This window comes from Chinchilla lanigera, unplaced genomic scaffold (genome assembly GCF_000276665.1).
Source record: "Chinchilla lanigera isolate Chin_1 unplaced genomic scaffold, ChiLan1.0 scaffold00019, whole genome shotgun sequence".
Classification (NCBI taxonomy): domain Eukaryota; kingdom Metazoa; phylum Chordata; class Mammalia; order Rodentia; family Chinchillidae; genus Chinchilla; species Chinchilla lanigera.
This window is the reverse complement of record NW_004955420.1, coordinates 12,892,919-12,919,122: the sequence shown is the minus strand read 5'-3', so window position 1 is coordinate 12,919,122 and position 26,204 is coordinate 12,892,919. Positions and strand designations below refer to the sequence as shown.

Here is a 26,204-nt window from a genome sequence, read left to right as displayed (position 1 = left end):
TATATATTATGGGGGATATGGCTTAGTAGTAGAGGACTTGCCTACCATGCATGAGGTCCAGGATTCAATACCCATTACTACCAAAAAAGATAAAAAAAAAAATTCCTTTCAAAATGTATTATCTTTCCCCATTATTACGGTTTATATCCAGCTGCGCCCCCTACAAACTTCATGAGCTCACAGGTGAGGCTTTGGGGAGGTGACTGGATCCTGGGCTTGAGATACTGGATTAGCCCACTGCTGAGTTTACAGCTGAGTGTGCCATGGAGGGTTAAAGCCTGGTGGGAAGCGGTGCGTCACTGTGGGCACGACCTAGAAAATATATACATATGTTTATCTATATCAAGGGAAGAGGAGGGATTGATCCTTTGATACCTTGATGCCGCCTACCTGCCATGCCATGAACTGTTTCTCTTCTGCCATGCCACCCTGTCTTGCAACTAGCTGATTATGGGCTGAAACCTCTACAAACTGTGAGCCAGAATAAATCTCTCACCTCCGTTAACTTGTGGGTGTCAGGTATTTTGTCCTAGCAATGGAAAAAGTAACTAAGACACTCATCCTACACAATTTTAAATATGTAATAAAAAAAGTGGAATAAAATAACCGATAATCTTTATCTCTAATACAACCACCATTATCATTTTGTTTTAAACATTTTTAATGTTTGTTTCCCTTCCTTTTCACTATCATTTTCTAGTACTCTTTTCTTCATTCATATGTGAGATTATTTAAAAACAAAAACACGTTGCTGGGCGCTGTGGCACATGCCCTTTATGTTGCCTACTTAGGAGGCAAAGGCAGTTAAAAGCCCACCCTGGACAACCCAGCAAGACCCTGTCTCAACATATACATGAAAGAGTTGGGGATGTAACTCCAAGTTATAGCACTTGCCTAGCATGTGTGAGGCCCTGAGTCCAACCCCTGTAGTTGGGGAAGAAGGAGGAACAGGGGAAGGGAGAGGAAGAGAGGAAATGTACCTGAAAAGTTTAATTCTATAAACACAGTATCCATAATTAAGGCCAAAGTCTAAACAGAAAAGAAACACATCTGTAATAGTAATTTTCTAGTCTGTTTTTTGTTATTTAACATTAATTCTTTTTTTTGTTTGCTTGTTTTTGGGTCTTTCTGAGAAAAGGTCTCACTATGTAGTTCGGGCTGGCCGCGAACTCGATGTGATCCTCTTGCCTGAGCCTCCCGAGTGCTGGGATTACAGGCATGCACATGCCCTGCAACAACATCAATTCCTAGGCAGATGAGCTTTTCTTAAGCATATATAATTTGCCCATTACAAACAGCATTTAAAATAAAAAGTTTAAGAAATATGTGGCTAGTCATGTCTGTGGGTCAAGCACAAATCTCAGCCAAACCATTCCTTAACATGCCTGCTTCTGTCATTTGCATTGCATACAGGTATCAGCAGCAACATCTTTCATTTCATTGCCTTCTCACTTGCCAATGATATCCTTGTAGAAAAAGAACCTTCTAAACTGGAACGTGCTATTTTTACCTCCCCTTCATTTACTACTCAACAATGGCATCCTACCCTATTATGGTGCGTGTCTAAATGGGCCCCCAAAGCCTCATGCAATCATCAGCATGCTTTTTTGGAGGTGGCTGAATCTAGAGTGTGTGATTGATTAATGGTTCAAAACGGGGATTAAGGGTGCTTGGATTAAGGCTTGGTGACTGTTGGATCACTCCACTGATTGAACTGACACCACCCTACTCCCAGCCGTGTGGATAAAAGGGGCAGAAATAGGCTTGTTTTGTTCTTGTTGCTTTTGCTATCTTCTGCCGCCATGAGCTCTTACCGATCTGTCACGTGCCACCCTGCCTTGGAGCTAGCCAATTACGGACTGAAACCTCTACAAAATTGTGAGCTAAATAAACCTTTCTTCCTTTAATTTTGGAAGTCACATATTTTGTATCAGAAACAAGAGAAAAGTAATCAAGACATACTCTAATGTAGCTTATCTCTACCAATCTATGAAAGCACAAATTTCTATGTTTTTATCCTAATATTTAAAAAATATGAATACCTGTCCAAGAAGTTAACTATGTTGGGATTCTTTAATTCTTTCATCACCATAATCTCATTAATGATCAATTCCTTCTTTGGTTGTTTCTGTAAATTGATCTGTTTGATAGCAACCTATAATGGAAACAGAATTCAAAAATCTGAACAGTTTTCCTAGAAAGTAAGAAACACTAATCAATTCATAATTAATCTAACTTTTGGTGCATACACTGTATTACACAACAGACTGCAACTTATTCACAAGGAGTGCTTCTACCTGCAACTGCTCACGTGCAATGCTTTGGAATGGATGGTGCTGACATACGTTCACATTTCTTTGTTGATTAACCCATCCAAGATCATTCTACCATCAGGAATTGACCCTCTTTTCTTTCTAAGCAGGGGACAATTTTTTTAAAGTATTTTTTACTTATGACATTGAACTCATAACTACTTCTTTGTCCCCTCCTACTCTTACAGTAGTGGGAACTGAACCCAGGGTCTTCACACTATTATATCTCCAGCCATTTTTAGTTTTTAGCTTTTTGAGACAGGGTCTTGTAAGATTCCATCTCAAAATTTAAAAGTAGCTAAATCGCCCAGGCTAGCCTTGAATTTCCATCTTCCTGCCTCAGCCTCTAGAGTCCTGGGATTACCAGCCTGTGCCACCATGCCCTTATCTTTGTTTCCCTTAATGTGAGAATTGCTACAAAATTATGTACCTTAATTCTTGCAACATATTCAACTTAAACAACAGATTTCTATTAATTACTTAGTTTCGCTCTATAAGAAATGCTAATGGTAATAACAACCAGAGTATAAAAGGGTAGGGAGCTGTAGTTACCTCCTGTCCCAGTGCCACATCAGTGGCAGTGAAAACTGTACCAGAAGCCCTGGGGAAAAAACGGGAGAAAAGACATAATCAGATTTAAAGATTCTAAACCACTATCATTTAACCCAAAGATATTATCATTATCATACAAAGACTTTACAATTTAAAACCAGGCATGGTGGGACATGCCAATAATCTTAGCAGGTGGGAAGCTGAGTCAGGAGGATCATAGTGAGTTTGAGGCTGGCCTGGTAACACAGTGAGTTCAAGGTTAATCTGGACTACACAGAGGGACCTTGTTTCAAAACAAAGACTTTACAATTTGAGCAACTGAAAAGGAATTAAAGACTTAGTATTTCTAAAAGAAATTAAAGCTAAAAGGAGAAAAAGAAGAAAAAACAAGCAATCCTTGTGCCCAAAGTATCAGTCCTATAAAAATGTAGGAAAAAAAAGTACAAAGAAAAATATAACATACATTCATAAATAACACTTCCCTCCTTAAAAAATAAACAACTACAAATAAACTTGAGGGCCCTCTGCATGCCCCTCCCACTCCATCCTCCTTCCCAAGGGTGGTCTGCATTTGGTGTGCATGCTACATTCAATGTGCACCACTTCCGTGCACTTCCCTACTTTCACCTACAAAAGCTAAGTATCTCAATATACTATATTTGGCTTAATTTTTAAAGCCTATGTGGTTTTGTTTTATGTATTTCTCTGCCATTTGCTTTTAAAAAAATATTCAACATTAAATTTGTAATGGTCATCTGTATACACAGGTATCATTCTTGCTCATTTATTATCATGTTAGTCAATATATTAACATCCATTATCATGCTCAAAAGTACTAAGGTGATTTTAAATCCACTGCTCCAAATGAATGTAACTATTAAAAATACTCAATATAATTTCTTTTTTTCAAGCTAAGATTTAAATACATGTTTTTATTGCCTATAATCCTGCAATAAATGTTTTCACTGTCTTTTAAATATATGCTATGGGCAATTTCTCCATCTAAGTAAATCCCTTAGCTCCTATGGGAAATGACATTTAAGAAGGAACACTGGTACACTGTTAACTAGTAAAGTTTTAAACAGCATCTAGAAACGAACTGCATTATGTATTTCTATAAACCTCCAGGGTACCAAGCATAGATTTACAGTGAGTGTGCAATGTCGGGGGAAAAAAGAGAGATCATGCTATCAGCTCAGGCAGTACTGAATATTACCAGTCATAAACACTTACCCTTGTCCAATTTTTTCGTATCTTGTATATTTCTTCTTAGGATCACCTATGCTCACAATAGTCCCTATTGTAAACAAAAACTGGAAGCTCAGTAAAGCATTTTAAATGTACAGTAATTCTGACATCATTATTCCTTTAGTAAACTCTACAAATCTTAACAGAGGTTTTCAAATACAAGTTTCAAACATAATTTGTTTCAAACACAAAACACTGAAGAAACATAATAAAAGTAAAAAGTCACCAGAAACATTATTTCCATTATATTAGATCTCCCAGTTAATCATGTTATCAATTAATCTCAAAAATGATGAAATTATAAAACAATCATGTGTTCAGTCTATGTGAGATTAAATGAAGTTCTCCGGATTCAGGATGTACTGCTCTAAACAGGCAAGTCCTGGCCAACTGATTGTTCTTTTCTACTCCAGTGAATGATTTCCACTAGCGCAAAGTTACGAAACTTAGGGCCAGAAATAATAAATTATATTCAAATGAACAGCCTCCAAATGGCTTTTCTGACTACTATAATGTATCTTCTTTTGGTATATTTAGGAAACCACTTAGTAGTATAGAGATTCTTTTCCACTGAGTTAAACCCTAGTTGCCCAGATTGAGCTAGAACTAGTGATCCTCCTACCTTAGCCTCCAAAAGTGCTGAGATTACATGTGTAAACCACCATGCCTGGCTACTCCACATTAAATGAATTAATCATGTATTTACTTTAGGAAAGTTCTAAAAAAACAGGTTTTAAAATTAGGAGCCTGGACCCAAAATCCTAGCTTTTTAATACCATCAAGTCAAAACACGAGAAATTTACACTAACTTTCATTTGGTTAAGGTAAAAGAAGACAGAGATATGTATGTCAAGGGACCACACATAAAAATCTTTAGTCATTTAAGCCCAAGTCAAGAAACTAATGGTGCCAGGAGTGGTTTAAAGACAGCCTGCACTGTATAATGAGACCCCTTCTCAAACCTCTGTCTTTCAATCTCCTAAAAAAAAGATTAAAAGGTAAAAAAAGGGCAAAAAGATATCAACAAAGATAAGAGATATGATAACGAAGTTACAACTGAATGGTGACAATTGTTCTAGTTTTTCTTTTTTTTTGCTATCAGGGATTGAACTCAGGACCTTGCATTCTCCAGGCGGGCACTTGTGCTACTGAGTTACATCCCTGGCCCTCTAGTTTATTTTAAAAAACTATTTGCTCTCCTAAGAGAAAGAATCTATCCATCCATCCAATTCCAGAGTGAAAGCAGGTTTATATTTGAAAGCACTGAAGTATCAAGAGCAAATAAATTTAGAGCATATAAATGTGTAAAACAATCCATCTATGAAGTATTTTGTCCCTGACCCCTTGACCTAAGGTTAGTGTTTAGTTTTTTGATTTATAACTTTTTGTTTTAAGATAGGGTCTTGCCTTGTAGTTCAGGCTGGCTTGGAAATGCAATCCTCCTGCTTCAGCCTCCCGAATGCTGGGATTACAGGTGTGCACAACCACACTCAGCCAGTCAGTATTCTTTAAAACCACAATTGCTACTGACATGTCATCAGACATGACTGCTATTCTCTCCTTGGCCCTGTTTATGTTACTCATAATGCTAGATCTAAGTCAATGACAAATGATGAGTTAAATGGGAGAAGGAAAAATAAATCCTTTTCTGTATCTATAGTTCATTTTGTTTAGTTATTTAGGGCTGTTTTTTTGTAGGTGCCCGTTAAGAAGATACAGGTATTACGCAAATATGCACAAGTCTTCCTTGATAAAAATTCCCAACCACGTCTTTTAGATCTGCTTCATCTGAGAAAAAGCACTGCTCCCAAATGGGCTGACTTCACTAGCTAAAGCACAGTACCTTTCAAATACACATGAGAAGACTGTTACTCTGCTTTCACTGGATTGTAATTAAAGCTATTGTTCCTTTAAGAAAACCAATGTTTGCCAGGTGTGGTGGTGCATGCTTAAAATCCTAGCACTCTCCTAGGGAAGTTGAGACAGGAGGATCCCTGAGTTCAAGGCTAGCCTGGGATACATAAACTAATTCAAGGGCAGCCTGTACTACATGGGTGATGAGACCTTGCCTCATCACCCATTCAAAAAAAAAAGAAAACAGTTTTCTCTTCTGCATTAAGTAAAAATGTAAGGCATAAATTAAAATCCACCTTGGCCTTTGGTTGTTTTTAGTGCTGGGGAAAACAGTTTCAAGAGCTGTTACTTTACAAATAATGTAAAATGTAGATAACGTACTTAATTTCTCCATAATCTCTTCATCTGTCATCTTGGTCTTCTTTTTTTGTTTGTCTGTAGACTTGGCACCACCATCAATGTGAGAATCACCCACTGGTGCAGGGATGGGGTCAATTACAGAGCGTGTGTAAATCTGCAGAAATGCAGTGATTACTGAGGTCTGAGAAAAGCATTCTCAGAGTTGTTTCTTCCTGTCGGGTTTTCTGTCGTCCTGGCCTAGGCCAGGCTAGTGCTCCGCCACCCAGCTCCCTCCCAGGCCCTGCCACACAGCCTCCCTAGCACGCCACTCAGTTCTTCCACTTTTACCCAAAACTAAGTTCTCTCGCCCATGGTTTTAAAGAATGATAGTTTTAGGCTATAAAAAAAAGTAACTAAGAATAAATGTAAAACACTGCCTTTGGCACAGATGCCATTATTTTTAAAAAAAATCTTGTCTAGCAAAATAGCAGGCCCATGAATAAAATTTGTGACCATATCTAAAATAGCATGATAATAAAAGATAATAATGTAGCAAAATGTGCCCAACTTAAAAATGTTTTTGCTACAAGAGATAAAATGGAAAAGATAGAAACTTTGATGTTGAATTAACTCCTCCTAATTCTCACCAAAAGTTTTATACAAAATAAATTTCAGTTCAAACGGGAGAGTACAGAGCGAACAGCTACGCCACCCTCGAGAGCTCAGCCCCCCTCCTAACCCACAGTGCCTCCCAGCCTCGTCTCGTCTTAGCACAGGGACGAGGGCAGCACCGGGGCAGCCTCTCTTCTTAGAGGCCTCTGAGATCACTGCTGTTAAAATTCTCCCTTGGAATTTCACTCTCAACGGCCTCCAGATGACAGACATCAAAGCTTTGAGAGACATGTAAAATGAGAGACAAAACACTTAATACGGGAAAGATCTAAATTTTAAATTAGGAGAGCCAGAAAATTAGATGAACTCTAGAAATGAAGGCAAAATATAGAAAGAAAAAACTCAGTGACAGCAGCCCAGTGTGCCCGTCAAACACTTACTGATTTCGTGTGGTCGGGTCGTGGGGCAGTGACAGGAGGAGCAGCCTCTTCATCGTCGTCATCTTCCTCGGTCACCACTACTGACGTTTCTGAGCCCTTGGCATTCAGCTGCGTTCACCACAGGGCAAGGCGAGCAAGATGCACCAGTACAACCACAAGGTTAAAATACGACAATCTCTGTTTTTTTAAACATATCTTTAAAGGTTTCTTTCTTCAATAGCTCACTTAAAAATGATTAAAACTAACTGGTTCTAATATAATACTTAAAAAGTAAAAGTGATTTTATGAATTAGGGAAAAATAAGCTTATAAAATAAATGTATATGGTATATCAAACATTCTTGAGTACTATTTATGCCTTTAAATAAGCACACACATAGTGCTCCAAAAGCAATCATTTATTTGTTAAGATCAAAACCAAAGATCTTCTGAACTATGCATACCTCAAAGTGATCATGCAGCATTTGAAAGAGACAGATTCAAAAAAAAAGAAAAAAAAGGGGGCGAGCGTGGTGGCGCATGCCTGTAATCCCAGCACTCAGGAAGCTAAGGCAGGAGGATCACCAAGAATTCGAGGCCAGCCTGGGCTACATAGTGAGTTTAGGGCCAGCCTGAGCTGCACAGCAAAACCCTGTCTCAATTATTTTGTTTTTTTTTCCGGTACCGGGAATCGAACTCATGACCTTGCGCTTGTCAGGCAGGGGCTGTGCCGATGAGCTAAATCCCCAGCCCCTAAAACCCTGTCTCAAAAAGACAAAAAAAGAAAAAGGAACAGCCAGATTCATCAGAAACTCAAGCTCATGAAACAAGAGGGTTGGTTAGTTTCAATGAGGAGCTATTCCCCCAGGCTGCACTCAGTAGAACAGCACAGGACAGAGGGTTTGGGGCCCAGGTACAGGCAGGAACAGTTGCATACACAAACATTACCAGAAGTAGTTAACACGCTCCAGAGGTCACTGTAAATGTTAATCATTTTAAATAGCATATCAAGGAAATTCGGATTATGGCTACTTTAACTACTGAGAGGCTAGCTAAAAAAAAATAATTAAATATTCACCTCAGATGATTGAATTTAATCTTATAAAGCAAAATAAAAACTGAAATCTGCTTTGGGTAACCTACACTAGAACTAAAGCAACAAGAAATAAATTATTAACTTACCGCTTGCGTTCCTGAAGGGAAGCCATCTTTCTCTGAATATGAAACAGAAAAGAATGTTAATCCCGAAAGAAAACTTTATATAACAAAAGGAAACAAAAATGAAAGTAGAGCAAGCCAGTTTCTGTGGGGAGAAGGGCAGCACCAGGGGCTGGACCCAGATTCCTGGCGTGATGGGCAGGTGCTTCACATACATGAACCTGTACAAATTTTATGTCATTTTGACTTGAACAATCTCTTAAGTAAAATGATAATACCAGTATTTAAGTAGGAATCATACAAGTCCAAGTTAATGACTCTCAAATCTTATTGAAACCTCATAAATTTATTAAAAATTATGAAATTATATACTCATCATAGGTAAAACTGAGTAAATTATACCTCAATAAAGTTATTAAAACTTAATTGAAATTATATCTGTCAACTGCATTTATTAATTTTTTTTTTTTTTTCCAGTACCAGGAATCAAACTCACGACCTCAGGCTTGCCAGGCAGGCGCTGTGCTGCTGAGCTAAATTCCCAGCCAATTTATTAAAACATTTATTGTTCAAATTATTTTCTCAGTACCATATACAAGTTCAAACTTCCCATGATGAATGTGCTCATTATGTATACCTAAAATGTACCAATAAACTTAATTTTAAAAACAGGTATTTTCTCCAGAAAATTATCTACTAAGCTACCATTCAACAATAATAATTGTGCAAAGTAAAATTCTCATTTTGGTTGTTTTTTTGAGACAGTGTCTCATATGTTCCAAGCAGGCCTAAAATGTGCTATACACCCCCAGAGGCTGGCCTCAAACTCACCATCCTCCTGCCTCAGCTTCCTAGGTTCTCAGTTCATAGGCACGTGCCACTATGTCAGGCATAGCAAAACTTTTGGCCTAACTACTTTTATATTTCCATTTTCAAATGCTAGAGACTTTAGTATATTTATATTGGATGGAAAAAACCTACTATTTTTCTGGTCAAACTTTGCTTGTTTTAGAAACAATTACTAATTTACAAAAATTAGAATGTACCAGATTCAAGTAAAAGAGGTCAGGATCATTTGCAAAGAGGTCTCTATTTCTTCCTTTTTAATGCAAGGATGCAAATATAGTATATGTATAATTTTGGTTTAGTTTTTTTTTGGGGGGGGGCAGTGCTTGGCTGGTAGTAGTAGAGAATGAACCCAGGGCTTTTGCACTGAGCTACATCCCTATGCCTTCTTAAATTTTTTAAAATTTTAAGACAGAATCTCACTAGTTGGTAAATTGCTCAAACTAGCCTTGATCCTCTTGCCTCAGCCTTCCAGAGTGACTGAGATTACAGGCATGCATCACTCTACCCTGCTTAATCATATTTTTAAAAACTACATGTGTAACTTTAGCTACAAAGAAACATTAAATGAAACCCTGGGGATGTAACTAACACAATCCATACTAGGAAAAACAGACAAATATCTTGTTTAAAAAAAAAAAAAAAAAAAAAAACAGGAAAAAATATAAGAACCACCCAACAGGGGGGAGCCTAAATCTGAAAAGACATTCAAGATACTTCTCAACCAAATCTAAGTATGGACTTGATTCTAATGGTAATTTAAACAAAGTGGAGTTGGGTGCCCCAAATCCCAACGCTCTTGTAGTCTGCGGCAAGAAGATTACAAACCCAAACCCAGCCTGGGCTCAAATTTAGGAAGGCTCTGTCTCAAAATTTACAAAAAGGGCTGAAAATGTAGCTCAGTGCAAAGCCCCTGAGTTTACATCACTAGTACTGGGAGAGGGAGACCCAGAAAACAAAAAGAAATGAATTTTCATTTGGCTTTTTTTCTCCCTTCTTCTTTCCTTTGGCTTTTTATGATTCTGTCTCACTGTGTAGTTCAGGCTAGCCCCGAATTTGTTAAATTACCCACACTAAGTCAGGCATGGTGATGCAGGCCTGTAATCCCAACACCAGGGAAGGTGAGGTAGGAGGACTGTTGTTTGAGACAGCCTGCGCTACATAGCGAGTTCAAAGCCGACCTGAACTACATAGCGAGACCCTGCCTAAAAAAAACAGAACAGAACAAAACAGAACAATAAATAAATAAATAATAAATTATCCACACTAAGGCCTGAGTATGTGATCCTCTTGCTTCAGCCTCCCAGAGTGCTGGGATTACAAACATGTACCACCATATCTGGCTGTTTTTAAAAATCAACTCTAATTTAACAAAAATACCCCAAAACAATAAAATCAACTATATTCTAATTCTTACCTGATGATATTCCAATTCTGAAGTATAAATCTTTTTAGTTATGATGCTTAATTTCAATTTTAATAGAAAAACATTTTTAAGTCTATATATTTATATAGTAAAACAATTTTCCTTCCATCCCACTAACAATATATCTTTATCATGAACTTGTCCATAAATCTACATTTTTTCCTTCTATTGCTAGAAGGCATTTAAAAGCAGTGAGGAGGAAAAAACGAAAAAGTCAAAATACCCATAAACTCCATTTCTGGCAAATCTGAGGTTAATATAATCCCCAGACTCCAATTTATGGGTAAGATCCACCCTGCTCAGTTTTTCTTTTTTTTTGGCAGTACTGAGGGTTGAACCCAGGACCTTGCGCATGGGTTGTGGTAGAGTGGTAGAGTAGGCAAGTACTCTACCACTGAGCTCCATCCCTAGCCCCCTTATCAGTTCAAAAGCTGACTCTAGTTGAGTGTGGGGCACACAATAGTAATCCCAGCACTCTGGGAGGCTGAGAAGGGAGGACTGAGAGTCAGAGCCTCGCCTGGGCAAATGATCAGCTTAATGACTTAGCACCTCAAAATTAGTAATAATAATAGTAGTGGTAGTAGTAGTAGTAACGGCTGGGGGTTGCAGCTTAGTATCAAAGTTCTTGGTTCTACCCTTCACAATTCTGCATGTCATCCAGCCGTTCATCAGTATCTGATGTCTTACCAGGAGGAGTGAAACTCAGGTACTTCTGCTTCACGGTGTTGGAGTCATAGAACTTGAGGACATCCAGCACGGCCTGCGGGTTCTTTTTCTGCTCTAGCTTGGTGATGTTGGAGGTCTGCAGTAAGCGAGCCCACTGCTCCGGCATACCCTGACAAGAGAAAGCCGGACACAGTCACAGTTTGCATTGTTGTCATTTTCAGAGATAAATCACAAAATACATAAAACAAACCAATACAAACTATTTAAGGTTTGACTAAATTCTAACAGGTCTAGTTTTCTAAAATATTTTCCTATAACTGTTCTGTATAGTTGTAATTAATAGGTTCTGCTCTATTTTTTTTTTTTTTTGTCTTTTTGAGACAGGGTCTCACTATGCAGTTCAGGCTGGCCTTGAGCTCACTTTGTAGCCTAGGCTGGCCCCAAACTTTCAACGATCCTCCTGCCTCAGCCTCCCAGGTGCTACGATTACAGGCGTACACCACCACACCTGGCTGGCTCAGCTCTCTAGGAAAAACAAAACAAAACAAAACAAAATCCAGTCACTAAAACTTTTATGAAAAGCAAAGAGCAGTAACTGACAAGATATGGATAGAAAATGTCAAACTTCATACTGAAGAAAATGGCTTAGCAGTGTTTTAGTGCCACAAATAAACTCCAACCAAGAAAACTTACAGTAAACTCTCCAGTAACAGCATCAAACCCAACATGGATGGTGTGCTCAAAATCAGACGGAGGGGAAATCTCTGGCCGTTCTTTTTCTTTCTTTCTACTTCCTTGAGAGCATCAAGAAAAAACAATGAAGAATATTCAAAGTTAATATAGCCACTTTTAATCTTGTGTTTGTATTTTTCCTCAGAGTGGAAATAGTTATTGCAGAAAACAGGCTTCCTGTAAATACATGGGCTGAGAGAACAATGGTAGATGAAGGAAGTCGATCCTCCCATCCACAGAGGGGAGCAGTTTGCAACAGCCACGTGCTTCTTGCGCTAGCCAAGTTCTTCCTTTTTATTGCAGTTAATAACTGCTGCATTTAAAGACTATCCAAATTTTCTGTTCCCAAATGTCAACTTTTCAAAACATTCTGCCACACATCTACCAATAATATCCTCTGTCAATTCAACACATCACCTCCTCCCTCCTCCCCAAGGCCCCCTGGCTCTAATCTTCAGTTTACCGCCGAGAGGGTCTCTCTAGATGCTCTGCGGTCACAATGGCCTGTTGTCTTACCTTTATGCCAACACCGGTCCTTTAGAGCCTTCGTTACTATTGTTTTATAATAAACACTGAAAGTACAAAATGTTTTTCTTTTTTCAGAGCCATTCTGCATTTCCATATGAATTTTAGAATGATCTTGTTAATTTCTATAAAGAACCTATTAGAATTCTTATTAGAAGTGCACTGACTCGGTACCGGGCAAAAAAAAAAAAAGAAGTGCACTGAATCTACAGATCAATTTTTCTGTTTCTTACCACAGTCTTCTGATGCAGGCCAATAGCGGATCGCTCCATTACTTTGGTCTTTCAGAAACATGCTGTAGAAACTGTATAGCCAGCACAAGTCTGTCATTGCTTTTGACAGATTTCTGCCTCCATATTTCTAATTTTTGATGCTATCGCAAATGGTAGTTTTAAAACTTGAATTTCAGGTTGGTGATGGTGTAGACCTGTAATCCCTGCATGCTAGAAGGCTGAGGCAGGAAGATAAGTTCAAGCCAGCCTTTACAATTTAGTGAGACCCTGTCCAAAAGCAAGAGGGTAGACTAGGGATGTATCTTAAGACCCTGGGTCCAATCCTGAGTACAAAAACCAACATTTCAATTTCAGAGCTGGGGGATGTAGCTCAGTGGTAGAATGCTTGCCCAGCATGGATGAAGCCCTCGGTTCGTTCCCTAGTACTGAAAAACTACAACCAAAAAATCAAGTGTTTTCCTATGCCAGCAATAAGAGACTGAAATTACAGTGCTTTTTTTTCCCCCTCTCCCCGTCCTGGACTGAAGCCAGGACGTCACGCATGCTAGGTAAGTGTTCTACCACTGAGCTACATCCCTATTCCTTTTTATTTTGAGACAGAGTCTTGCTAAGTTGCCCAGGCTAGCCTTGAACTTGTGATCCTCCTACCTCAGCCTCTTGCATAGCTGGGATTACAGGCAAGTGCCAACACATTTGGTTGTAACTGATTCTTAAAATACTGACCTTTTATCCTGAAACCTTATTGTGCAGATGCTTCACAATTCTCAATAAAGCTCAAAAATGTTGCTGGTGAGTAAAGACATATTTACTTTTTCCTAATCTGGATTCTTTTTTGTTTTTTTCTTGATTTACTGCATTGGCTAGAACCTCTAGTACACTGTTGAGTAATAGTGGTAAGGGAATTTTTGAAAATTTTTTTACTGATCTAGGGGGTGAAAACAGTTCTTTTTTTAACCATTGTTTAATGTGAATTGTAGATGTTTCTGAGATGTCAGAAATAGATACTGGATTTTGTTGTAGAGCTGCTAAAATGAATATGTGGTTTATCCTTTTTATTTGTTCTTACAGAGAATTACAATCATTTTCAAATGTTAAAACCAACCTTGCACTTCTCATATGAAATCTACTTAGTCATAATGTATTACCCTGATCCACTGTTAGGTTCCAGTTGCTAAATCTGGTAAGATTTTCATAGCTATATTCATGAAGGGCTTTTGTCCATGAGAAGTCTGCTTTGTCTTCTTGTTTTGATTTTTGACGTACAGTCTTGCTGTGTAGCTCAGGCTGGCCTTGAACTCACTAGGTAGTCCAGGCTGACCTCGAACTCCTGGTAATCCTCCTGACTCAGCTTCTCGAGTGCTGGGATTACAGGCGTGCACCACCATGCCTGGTTCTGCTTTCTTGTCTTGTAGTATCTTTGGTTTAGGTGTCCAGGTAATGCTAGTTTCATAAGAGAAGTTGGAAATCATTACCTGCTCCTCAAATTTCTGGTGGTTTGTGTCTTTTAGGAAGCGTTTCCATTTTATTTAGGGTGTTGCATTTACTGGCCCACACCTGTTCATCGTGTTACCCTCCCTCTACCCAGGGTCTTGTGCGTGCGAAACGTGCACCCTATCACTGAGCGATGGATGGCCCAGCCCTACTTTCTCTATTTAGTACCTGCTCAATCTGTAGGGATGCAGAGTTCTCACTCAGCCTGGCAACCCCTGTCTTATTATTTTTCTCCCACCAGTTTAACATTTATCAATGTTATTGATACTAAACAAATCAGCTTTTGGTTTCATTATTTTTATTGCCCCCTTTCATTTCACTGATTTCCAGTCTCACTTATATTATTTCCTTCCTTCTACCTTGGATTTCATCTGAACTTCCCTTCTAGTTTATTAAGAGGTTTAGCTGAAGTCATTCATTTGAATTTTTTTTTTTTTTTTTTGGTTTTTCTCCGGTACCGGGAACCGAACTCACGACCTCGCGCTTGCCAGGCAGGCGCTTTTGCCGCTGAGCTAAATCCCCAGCCCCTGAATTTTTTCTTTTTTAATGTAAGTTCTCAGTACTATGAAACTTCCCCCAAAGTACTGCTTCAGCAGTGTCTTACAAACATTGATGTTTTAAATTTTCATTTTCATTTAGTTTTTTTAAATTCACTTTTCAACTATGTTCAGAGACCTTCCTGTTATGGATTTCTGCTTTTGTTTTTTGTCTTGTTGAGACAGGGTCTCACTATGCAGTTCAGGCTGGCCTTGAGCTCACTTTGTATCCCAGGGTGGCCTTGAGCTCGCAACGATCCTCCTGCCTCAGCCTCCGGAGTGCTGGGATTACAGGCATGTGCCACCATGCCTGGCATGTTACTGATTTCTAATTTAATTACACTATGGTCACAGAATACATTTTACATTTTTAAATCCTGTACTTACTGTGTTTTAAAAATTGTCCTAGAATATGATTTTTCTTGGTAAATGTTCCATGTGCAGTTAAAAAAAAATGTGTATTCTACTGTAACTGGGTGCAATGTTCTATAAATATCCACAAGATCAAACTGGTTCATAATTATGTTCAAATCATTTATCTCCTTAGCAATTTTCTATCTGGCCTCTAATTACTGAGAGAAGTATACTGGAATCTCCAATTACAACTAGATTTGTTGTCTACTTCTCCCTGAAATCTTGGCAGTTTTGTGTCATGAATTTTGAAGCTGTTTAGTACTGTTGTATCATCTTTTTTTTTTCTTCTGGTACCGGGGATCAAACTCACGACCTTGCGCTTGCCAGGCAGGCGCTGTGCCGCTGAGTTAAATCCCCAGCTCCCTGCTGTATCATCTCAATGAGTTAACTCTACTATTACAAAAGCATCTTCTTAACCTCTGATAATATTTTAATTCTAAAATTTAATTTTCTGATACTTATATAGACATTTTAAGCTTCTTTTTGTCGTATTTTTTCCCTCCTTTTCACAGTGCTGAGAATTGAACCCAGGACCACACACATGCTAGGCGAGAATGCTACCACTGAGGTACACTCCAGACCTAGATACATTTTATTTTAACCTACTTTGTGGCTTTATGTAAAACACTATAACTTTTTTACAAAAACTTCATGTAGAAAAATCCTTTACATAAAAGTATGGACTTCCTGTGGACAGCACACAGAGCTGCCATATAGCAAACTTCTCTGCCTTCTTTTGCGTCTTTTGTCATTCTGTTCACCTGCTTAAACTACAGCTCAGTGGGTGTCAGTGTATGTGGATTTGCAACTATCACCACAGTCCACTGAGAACTGCTTTAGCATTCCCAAGAAGAACCTGGTGTGTACATGAGCCCCCATCCTGCCCACTCCAAGCCCGAGGCAAGCACTAAGCTGCCTCCCATCTCCACAGAGATTTGCCTATGCTGGCTATTTATATAAATGGGACCATACAGTACATGGACTTCTGTGAACAGCTTCGCTTTTCATTTTTTAAAATTTATTTTTCAATTTTTGTGAGTCCATATGTGCCGTGCAGAATGAGTACACTCATGGTGGGGAGTTGGTACATGCACATAACACATCCCAACTTTTTTTACTTCTTTTTCCCCTATAGAGCAGCAATTTACTCAGACCAAAGTACCTCCCTGTGCCGCAGCCTGGAAACTCTCCAGGCAGACAGCTGATCAGTGGTAGGACTTACCTCATTTGTTTCCGCTCTCTTAGGAATCCGTTCACTGCCTGAGGTCCAAAGCCTTTAAAAGTACTCTTTCGTATTTTGGGAGAAGTATTTTCCCACTGCATTAATTCTTTCAGGTGGGAAGGTAAATCCAGTCCCTGCTGCTCACTGGCTTTCCTGAGTATTGTACGATTTCAGGATGCCTGCGATCATCATCATTCACTGTGCAGGGTTCTCAGTGAGCCCACTTAATCTAGAAACCATTTTTATGAGATCTGGAACTTTTTTTTCTGTTACTTAGAATAATTCCCTCACTCACTCATTATCAGTAGTTTTCTCTTATATTTTCCATCTGTGTATTGTTGCTCTCCCTGGGAGAATGTTCTTGATTATTTTCCAACCATCTTCCTATTGATATTTGTTTTGATAATCTTAAACATTGATTTCCTAAGAATTACTTCTCATTGTTCTCTGATCATTTTTTCTCTTTGACATCTTTTCTTTCAAAGATTCAATTTATCCTGTCTCTTTGAAGATTATACAGTAAATATGTGCATACTGACTGGCTTTTCTGGTTTGGTAGTTTTCTCCCTACACTGCCTGCTTCTAAATTTCTTTTTAAAATCTCCCATTAGGACTCTTATGTCTAAGCGTTTTCTTTCATGGTTTAGCAATCTTCTGCCGTCTGTCTACTCACACTGAAAAATATTAAACAGCTAAGAGATAAGGTAACTTTTTCACTAAAAATGGGTATGGGGTGCAGGATATCTAAAGCATTCTTTCTCCAGAGCATTCTGTTTATCCAGAGAAAAATCTTCCAATCTCTTGTTTGAGGGCTATGAGTCAGGGTGCAAGTATTGTGAAACCAGGGCAGAGGAAAGGAATTCTGTATGCTAACTTCCATTCAATCTACATGTTTTTATTATGATGTGTCAACTTTTCCTGACTCCCCTGAAAAGGACATGGCCCCCTCCGGTTTAATTTCTCCTGAAAAAAAATGCAAATATCTCTTTTGCCCATCACTGTCCACTGAATGGGGACTGTAATTGTATGGCTTTACAGGGGGTAACACTGGTGTGCTTGGGTGTCTGACACTTCCTATGTAGATTTTCAACTAATTCCTCCTCTTTTCAGCCTAGCTATCACATCCTCCCCTCCCCACACACAGGGTATTGTGTGCCTCTAAATCCTGAGCCTCTGGGATTTTCAGAAGAGAAACTGGCTCACTTCCAACAGACACTGTCCTCTGCAAATGCTTAGATGATGTCTTTCTCAGCTGTTTAGCTTAGCCAGGTGCCCTTTCCCCCCCAAACAGCAATCTTTTTTTTTTTTTGTCCTTTTGAGGTTTTGCTATGTAGTTCAGGCTGGCCTTGAACTCACTTTGTAGCCCAGGCTGGCCTTGAACTCACAATCCTTCTGCCTCAGGCTTCCGAATGCTGAGATTACAGGAGTGCAAATCTATTTTGAAAACTTTTATACACTACTCTCTCCTATTATCTGCACCTTTGTAAGAATTAAAAAAATGTTTTATATATTTACTGTCATTTTGATTGGTCTAGGGAGGAAGAGTAGAGATATGTAGTAAATACGTTTAACTGGAATACTCTATTATAAGTCACGCCACTTGACATACAAAGTTGGAAATGGTATTGCATGCTGTTCCCTGTTTAAAGAGCTACAGCTGACCTTACATTAGTTGGAAACATTCTCACTTTTAGACTAGTGTCAATAGATTTGTGCTCACATGTCATCTCTTAAGTCTTCTAGGCAGACAGGACAAGCGGCTGTGGGCAGAGGGCGGGGCACACTGCCCATGGAAAGGAGCACAAGGAAGGCAACTGCTAGACCCGTATGAAGTTTTGCTTCTTTATGGAAACACACAATTACATCTAGCATAACCAACCTCTCATTTTCTACCAGACCTCACTTTGTGTAATCAAGATCATGTCCTCTACTTCTCTGTGTCCCTTGCTTCTAAACCAGTACACTGCAGATAGGAGGAAATATCTGTCACCCAATGATAACCTTAATAGTTTAATTTTTATACTGCTCTTTTAGAGCTGATAGAAAAGCATACAATTTTATGTACTATAAAAATATTTGTTTCCATGGTGGTGTATGCCTGTAATCCCAGCACTCGGGAGGCTCAGGCAGGAGGATCATTGAAAGTTTGAGACCAGCCTTGGCTACGAAGTGAGCTCAAGGCCAGCCTAAACTGCATAGCAAGACCCTGTCTTAAAAAAAAAAAAAAAAAAAAAAAAAATTGTTCTTCTTTTTAGAAAATCTGTTTGGAATCTCATCTCTAGGAACTTCCTCTACCTTTCTCTATGCACATGGTTGGGGAAAATGCCATTTTCATACTTGATCTTAATTACAGGTCACTGGCCCAAGAAGGGACACTTAACTCAAGCCAGGTCATCCATGGGGCTCCCACATGCTTCTAGCCAACTCCTTCAGGGCTCACATCTTATCTAGGCCAGCCTTGACACCCTGAGAAATCAGTCTGTCTCTAGTTATTGAAGTTGTAAGAAATAAATAATAAATAAACTGTTGAGGGTTGTATTTCCTAACAGAGAAAAATCCCATCTGAAATAAGCAAGAAATAGCAAACAGGTATACAGAAAGGGGAAAGACAAGTTTTATAGTAAGAGAATCAATCCTTGATTCCTCTAGTGTCTAAGACCTGGCAATGTTAAGAATTCAGAAGCTAGGGTGGTGGCACATGCCTGTAATCCTGCACTCGGGAAGCTGAGGCAGGAGGATCATTGTGAGTTTGAAGCCAGCCTGGGCTACTTAAGTGAGTTCAAGTCCAGCCTAAACTGCATAGTGAAACCCTGTCTCAAAAAAAAAAAAAAAATTTAGAGAAAAATATTAAAGTTTCACATGTTAGGGATGTATAAAAAGTTGCAGACGGGGCTGGGGATTTAGCTCAGAGGAAAAGCGTCTGCCTGGCAAGCACAAGGTCGTGAGTTTGTTTCCTGGTACCGGAAGAAAAACAAAAACAAAACAAACAAACAAACAAACAAAAAGTTGCAGAACATGAAAATAATTGTGAACATTAGAAAATAGCACAATATCCTAAAAATCTGTTTAACTGCCTTTTTTTTTTAACCAATACTCCCTATTTTTCACTAGTGCCAGCAGGAGGGGTAAGAGATAGTGGAAACAGTATGTAAAGCAAAGATACTAAACCAAGTATCAAGCTAAGCAACGTGCTGGAAAGCCACTACGACGTAAACCAGCTACACAACCCTAAACGCCAAACACTAAAACGATAAACAAAAGTAACTTTACACAGACAACTTAGCTTTGGAGAGAAAATCTGTTCAGGTTTCATAAAACAAAAATAAGTCAACTTCCTACTCTTTATCAAACATAATCATCTACAGTATATCCACCAGGCAACTGGACTACTTCATAGGAAATAAGGGAACACAGAAACTTCTTTTAATAAAATAAATAACTTATTAGTGTCTCAAAGGGGAGGGGGGAGTCTGAGACACAACTTCAAGAGGTAGAGAATTTGAGCCACATGTTGACAAAAGGTGCTTTATCGTAGGCCACTGTCACATTCTTTAGGACTGCCAGCATGTAGGCTATACTTAAGCTATAGTCTAAGGTTTAAAAAAAAACCAGTACTGTATTTGTTTAAGAGAAAATTCTTCTCGTTCTAGTCTAACCATCAGTGACCACACTACTTTGTTCTTTTGACTTAAGCTTCAAATTGGTGAAATTAAATTTGTTCTATCACACAGAGGGACACTCTCTAGGAAACAGGAAGCGAAGCAGGAGCCAGTATAACTAATATTAATGTTAGAATTAGATTTCTGGACAAGCAAGGATGTTTACAGATATATATCTATCATTTTCATAACCAGAGTGAAGGTACTACAGGTTGCAGAATTAGGTGTGAAAGCCACTTTAGCTGATAAAGTGTCATTATTATTAGCTGTCAACATTAGCTATCTGAATAGAGCTTAGAAAAGCCAGGCAAGGCAATGCCTCACTGTTATTTCATTACAGAAACTACCAGACTGGCTAAAGCATTTCTCACCTGGGCTACTACAAAAGTCTCCTAACTGGTCTTCAACTTCAGTCTCAGACTTCCAACAAAACCTATGTTCCCACACAGCTACCAGCCCCTCCTACCAAGCAGAAATGTGACCAGGACTTCTGTATAAATTCCATAATAGTTCCCCAGGAAACAGGGTAAAACCTGGGCTCTGTCGCACAGAATAGAAAGGCCCTTTTGACCAGGTGTCTGTGGCGGACTCTGCCTCGCTGCTGACTGGAGTCCCATCCGGACAGCGTACGGCCACTTCCAGCCTCTGCTTTCCAATCGCACAGTTGCACTCACATCACCAGCATGCTCCGGCCCTTCCTGCGGCTCAGCCACTGAGACCAGCTCTGTCTTTCTTTTCTTTCTTTCTTTCTTTTTTCTTTTTTTGGTACTGGGAACTGAACCCAGGGCCTCACACTTGCCAGGCAGCGTTGTGCCACTGAGCTACATCCCAGCCCCTGAAACCAGCTCTTTTTCAGACTTGGAACTCAAGTCTAGAAAAGTCAAGTCAGCGCTTGGCTGCTGTTCAGTTACTCACCCTTCAGTCTTCAGCTTTATGCTCACTTCCTTGGCAAGTCTTCTCAAACACCCCCGATTAGACAGACCACTCTCCCTAGCCCTGTGTCACTTGGCATAGTCTATAATGATACACTATGGAATTGCTTTTGATTGGCATCATGAGGAAGGAACATCATCAGCTTTGCTATCACTGTATTTCTGATGACTCAGTGCATACCAATATATATTAGCAGGCAAGCAAAAAGATTTGGTCACATCATAAAAGTTGTTACGGGATTATAGCAAACTAAAATACCTCTGTATAGCAAAGGAAACAATTACCAGAGTGAGAACACCTGCAGAATGGGAGAAAAATATTCATCCAATAAGGGATTAGTATTCAGCACACATAAGGAACTCAAAAGCAAAAAGATTCATAATCCAATTAAAAATGGGCCAATGACCTGAACAGACCTTTCTCTGAAGACATAAACTGGGCCAACAAGCATTTGAAAACATGCTCAATGCTGCTAATCACCAGATAAATGCAAATCAAAATCACAATGAGGTATCAGTTTACTCCAGTCAGAATGGTTATTAACAAAAAGTCAAAAATAAATGTTAGCCTGGTATGGTAGGGCACACCAGTAATCTCAGCACTCAGGAGGCTGAGGCAGGAAGACTGCTGCAAATTCGAGGCCAGCCTAGGTTACAAAGAGTGCTCAAGGCAGTCCGAACTTCATGTTGAGACCTTGTCTCAAGAAAAGACAATTAATTAATTAATTAATTAAATGCCAAAGAAGATATGGGGAAAGAGAAACTCGTATTATTGGTAGAAATGTAAGGGTTTTTTTGTTTTGTTTTGAGAAAAGGTCTCAATATGCAGGTTAGGCTGGCCTTGAACTCCCTATGTAGCCCAGGCTGGCCTCAAACTCATAGTAATTCTCCTGCCTTAGCCTCCCCAGTGCTGAAATTACAGGCATGTGCCACCACGCCCAGGCAGAAATCTAAGTTAATAGCCATTATAGAGAACTGTACCAGGGTGCCTCAAAAAAAAAAAAAAAAAAAAACAGAACTAATGTGTAACCTAGGAATCTCACCACTGGATATGTAGCCCAAGGAAAGGAAAGTATGTCAGAGAAATCTACATTCTCATGTTTATTACAGCACTCTTCACAAAATCCTAAAAATGGAAATAATCCAAAAATCCATCAACATATGAATAAAGAAAATGTGATCCTTTACCTAATCCAGTTGAAGTACATTTTCAATCAAAAACCTACCAAATATGCATCAGATCACTCCGTTAAATAAACTTTAAAGACATGGTTTCAACTCTGGTCTTCAAAGAACCCCACGTGAAATCTCTGTTCCTGCCCAACGCCCTCCGTACTGGATCAAAGCCAGGGCCACGTGCACTCTACCACAGAGCTACATCCCCAGGATCCTCAAATGAAATCTTTTTGTTCCCTGTTTACCAAAGACTGAACCCAGGGAGTACTGAACTACATCCCCAGCTCTTTTTAAATTTTGAGACAGGGTCTAAATTGCCTCAAACTTGAGATCCTCCTCCCTCATCCTCCTGAATGACTGAGATTACAAGAGAATATAGCCACCATCTTAATGTTAATAAAAGCAAAATCAGAAATAATATACAATAACATGCATAGGCTTTCAACTGTTTAATAAGCATGTCCTGTCTACAAATCTAAATTCTCCAAGATCTGACTTTTTTGTTTTCTCCAGTACTAGGAATTGAATAGACAGCCTTTGCCCTGAGTCACACACTCTTAGCCCCTTTTTGAAAAATAATTAATTTTGAAATGTAGCCGGGCGTGGTGGTGCACACTTATAATCCCAGCACTGTGGAGGCTGAGGCAGGAGGATCATTGTGAGTTTGAGACCAGCCTGGGCTACAAAGTGAGCTCAAGGCCAGCCTGAACTGCATAGCGAGACCTTGTCTCAAAAACACAAAAAATAAAAAATAACAATAAAAAATGTTGAGATAGGGTCTTGCTAAGTTGCTGAACTGCTCAGGCTATGTGCTGGAGCTCACTATCCTCCTGCCTCAGGCATCTGCCTTTTGGGGGAATTATAGGGCATGTGCCACCACGCCCTATTAAGATTAGATTCTTTATTAATATGAACTCAAATTTTCACTGATTATAAAACTCAAATTAAATGTGAGTTAAACATTTTAATGTACAAAACATCATTCTTTCATTTTGGCAAGATGTATCTTTTTTTTTTTTTTTGGTTTTTCTCCAGTACCGGGAACCGAACTCATGACCTTGCGCTTGCCAGGCAGGCGCTTTTGCCGCTGAGCTAAATCCCCAGCCCGGCAAGATGTATCTTTATCCCTGTTTGTATCTACTACCATCTATCAGAGCCACATTATCATACTAATTATGGTTAAATAAATGAATCCTTTAACCTTATTCTAAAATCCTCCCAGTTCATAATTCCTTATGCAATTTTAAAAACCAAAAATCTCTGAAAAGCAAAAAGTTCTTCCTTAAATTTGACACCAGGAGCCGGGCATGGTGGCGCATGCCTGTAATCCCAGCACTTGGGAGGCTGAGGCAGGAGGATCATTGCAAGTTCAAGGCCAGCCTGGGCTACAAAGTGAGCTCAAGGCCAGCCTGAACTGCATAGCGAGACCCTGCCTCAAAAAAGACAAAAAAAAAAAAAAAAAAAAAAAAAAAAAATTGACACCAGAACTAATTTAGTGAGTTCAACTTATATGAGAACATTTCTAGCCTTCACTTTGCTTTGTGTGACAAAAACCAGTAGTTTTTTAACTGGGGGCAATTTTGCTCCCCAAGGGATATCTGGAAATATCTGGGGACATTTTTGGTGGTCACACCAAGGAAGGTGATATTGACATCTAGTGTGTAAAAAGCCAGGAATGCTGCTAACATCCAGTAACACACAGGGAAAAATTACTGCGACCACAAATTATTTGGCCCAAAATGTCAACAACACTGAGATTGAGAAACCCAGGGCTAGACATACATTCTGATAAAGACACATCAGTATTACTAAGGCTGCCTCAGAGCCTTCTGAAGACATCACAGAATATATGGTGAAAAGATAGTATTACTACTCAAGAATCAGAAAAACTTAATTCTGAAGCAAGCTGGCCCCAGAGGTTGCAGATGGGACTGTGGCACCTACATTACTATTCATCAGATATTATGGCTACGGTTTAGGGAATGCTTTGTCCTCTAAAGGCTCCTGTGCCAAGACTGGTCCTCAGTTAACGGTACTGGAAGGTGGCTGGACCTTTAGGAGGCAGGACCTAGCAAGAAGGACAGGGTCATTGACAATGCTGGATCAGGGAGTGCGTCTGCTTCTGAGGGGCAGGTGGTTTTAAGAGTGAGCTGACCCTTCTCCACTCTCCTGCCTTTTCGCCCACACACGTACACATGTGCCCCTCCTGGTTCTCTGCCAGGTTGTGATGCTGCCAGGGTCATGGTGATGTACTTTCTTTTTCATGTGTGTGTGTGTGGTTTTTTTTGTTTTGTTTTGTTTTGAGACAGGGTCTCATTACGTAGTGCAGGCTGGCCTTGAACTCACTTATATAGCCCAGGCTGGCCTCAAATTCATGGTGATCCTCCTGCCTCAGCCTCCCAAGTGCTGGGATTACAGGTGTGCACCACAATGCCCCGTTATTGCATGTACTTTCTAACCACGAGAACTGTTAAATAAACCTCTTTTTAAAATAAAGTACCCAGGCCCAAATATTTTATAAAGCAACCAAGATTGAACGAAGATATCACAAATCCCATTAATATCAAGAAGCTATAAACTTCCTACAACAACCACTGAGAATAGTTAATGATCATTCAATTGGTCACTCATGTGAAAAAAAAAAAAAAAGAAGCTATAAACCATGACTTGGGATCTCAGAACATGCAGATGAGGGCAGCATCAACTGTATTCTTGGATCTCTGTGTGTTCTCTCAGTAAAAGATATGGATACCATACAATAATAAGCCAATACCAAGATTACTGAGACCACAAAAGTTATTTACCTTTCTCCGTGCCTGAGAATATGGAGATGATTTTATTCCTGGGCTTCTTCTCCTCTGGAACAGAGGGCAAAGGTTTCAAACTGTGATTGGCTGACAAAGGATCTTTGCCTCCAGTGCTAAAGATGGTACTGCTCATTCGCACGGGAGGCGCTGGGGGCTTGTCTTCCAGTTCTCCGTTATCAGACATGATTCAGACTTAGGAAATGGCCTGAAATAGAGGCAAGAACCCCAAAACACAGCATTAATAATGAGGTATAAAACAATATAGACAAGCACAAAATACTAACTATCCCTGCACACACAATTCCAAATTTAAAAATGTTTCCATTTAGAGTAACACTGGCACAATTTAGAAAACTCACTGAATGAGATGTAACAAATGTGATCTTTCTCAACCAGGGCAACTTCCCCTAACAAAGTTAGTACAGGGTCAGCAGTGGGAATGTGTGAAAAGTAGAGCAGAAAGCACAGTTACACTAACCTATCGAAAGCAATTTACCTAATCAACTGATTTGAGAGGCTGTTCAAAGAATAAAGGCAGACAACATGGTGTCTTAAGAGAAGAGAGCACATTCCAAAGAAGAGGATATCCCGAACCCAGAACTCACAGCCTCTCAGGTAGGTCCATCTGGAGGAGCAGAGATTGCTGCTTGGTTCCGAACTTCCATCAACCCTGTCTGATCACACACACCTCCCTGTGCCTGATCACAGCGGAGCCTCCACACAAACTCCCCTAAAAGAATGTGCCGCTGACGCAGGATTGCGTCTCTCTGAAAACACATTCTGATCTGCCCGGCTTCATCCCTCTCGAGTCGTGCCAACAGTCACACACAATATGATCACTCTGAGTACACAGGGCCAGGCGTGGTGGTGCACGCCTGTAATCCCAGCACTCGGGAGGCTGAGGTAGGAGGATGGTTCTGAATTCAAGACCAGCGTGGGCTACAAAGTGAGCTCAAGGCCAGTCTGAACTGCATAGCAAGACCCTGTCTCAAAAAGACAAAAATATAAATAAATAAATAAATAGTAGTACCTGAATAAAATAGTAC

General features: G+C 39.5%; 1 protein-coding gene across 1 annotated transcript in view; it reads right to left on the bottom strand.

The window, feature by feature from the left end:
• The window catches only part of Pak2 (p21 protein (Cdc42/Rac)-activated kinase 2), a 37,196-nt gene extending 11,833 nt beyond the window's left edge, over window positions 1-25,363 (bottom strand). Inside the window, exons 1-9 of the mRNA XM_005383142.2 lie at window positions 25,156-25,363; window positions 12,125-12,225; window positions 11,453-11,600; window positions 8,518-8,549; window positions 7,358-7,465; window positions 6,348-6,480; window positions 4,098-4,161; window positions 2,865-2,913; window positions 2,043-2,155 (exon numbers count right to left, since the gene is read on the bottom strand). Of these exons, the coding sequence (XP_005383199.1) occupies window positions 2,043-2,155; window positions 2,865-2,913; window positions 4,098-4,161; window positions 6,348-6,480; window positions 7,358-7,465; window positions 8,518-8,549; window positions 11,453-11,600; window positions 12,125-12,225; window positions 25,156-25,342 (935 nt within the window). The 5' untranslated portion in view covers window positions 25,343-25,363. The remainder of the gene's footprint in view (window positions 1-2,042; window positions 2,156-2,864; window positions 2,914-4,097; window positions 4,162-6,347; window positions 6,481-7,357; window positions 7,466-8,517; window positions 8,550-11,452; window positions 11,601-12,124; window positions 12,226-25,155) is intronic.
• Between the last annotated feature and the right edge of the window lie 841 nt (window positions 25,364-26,204).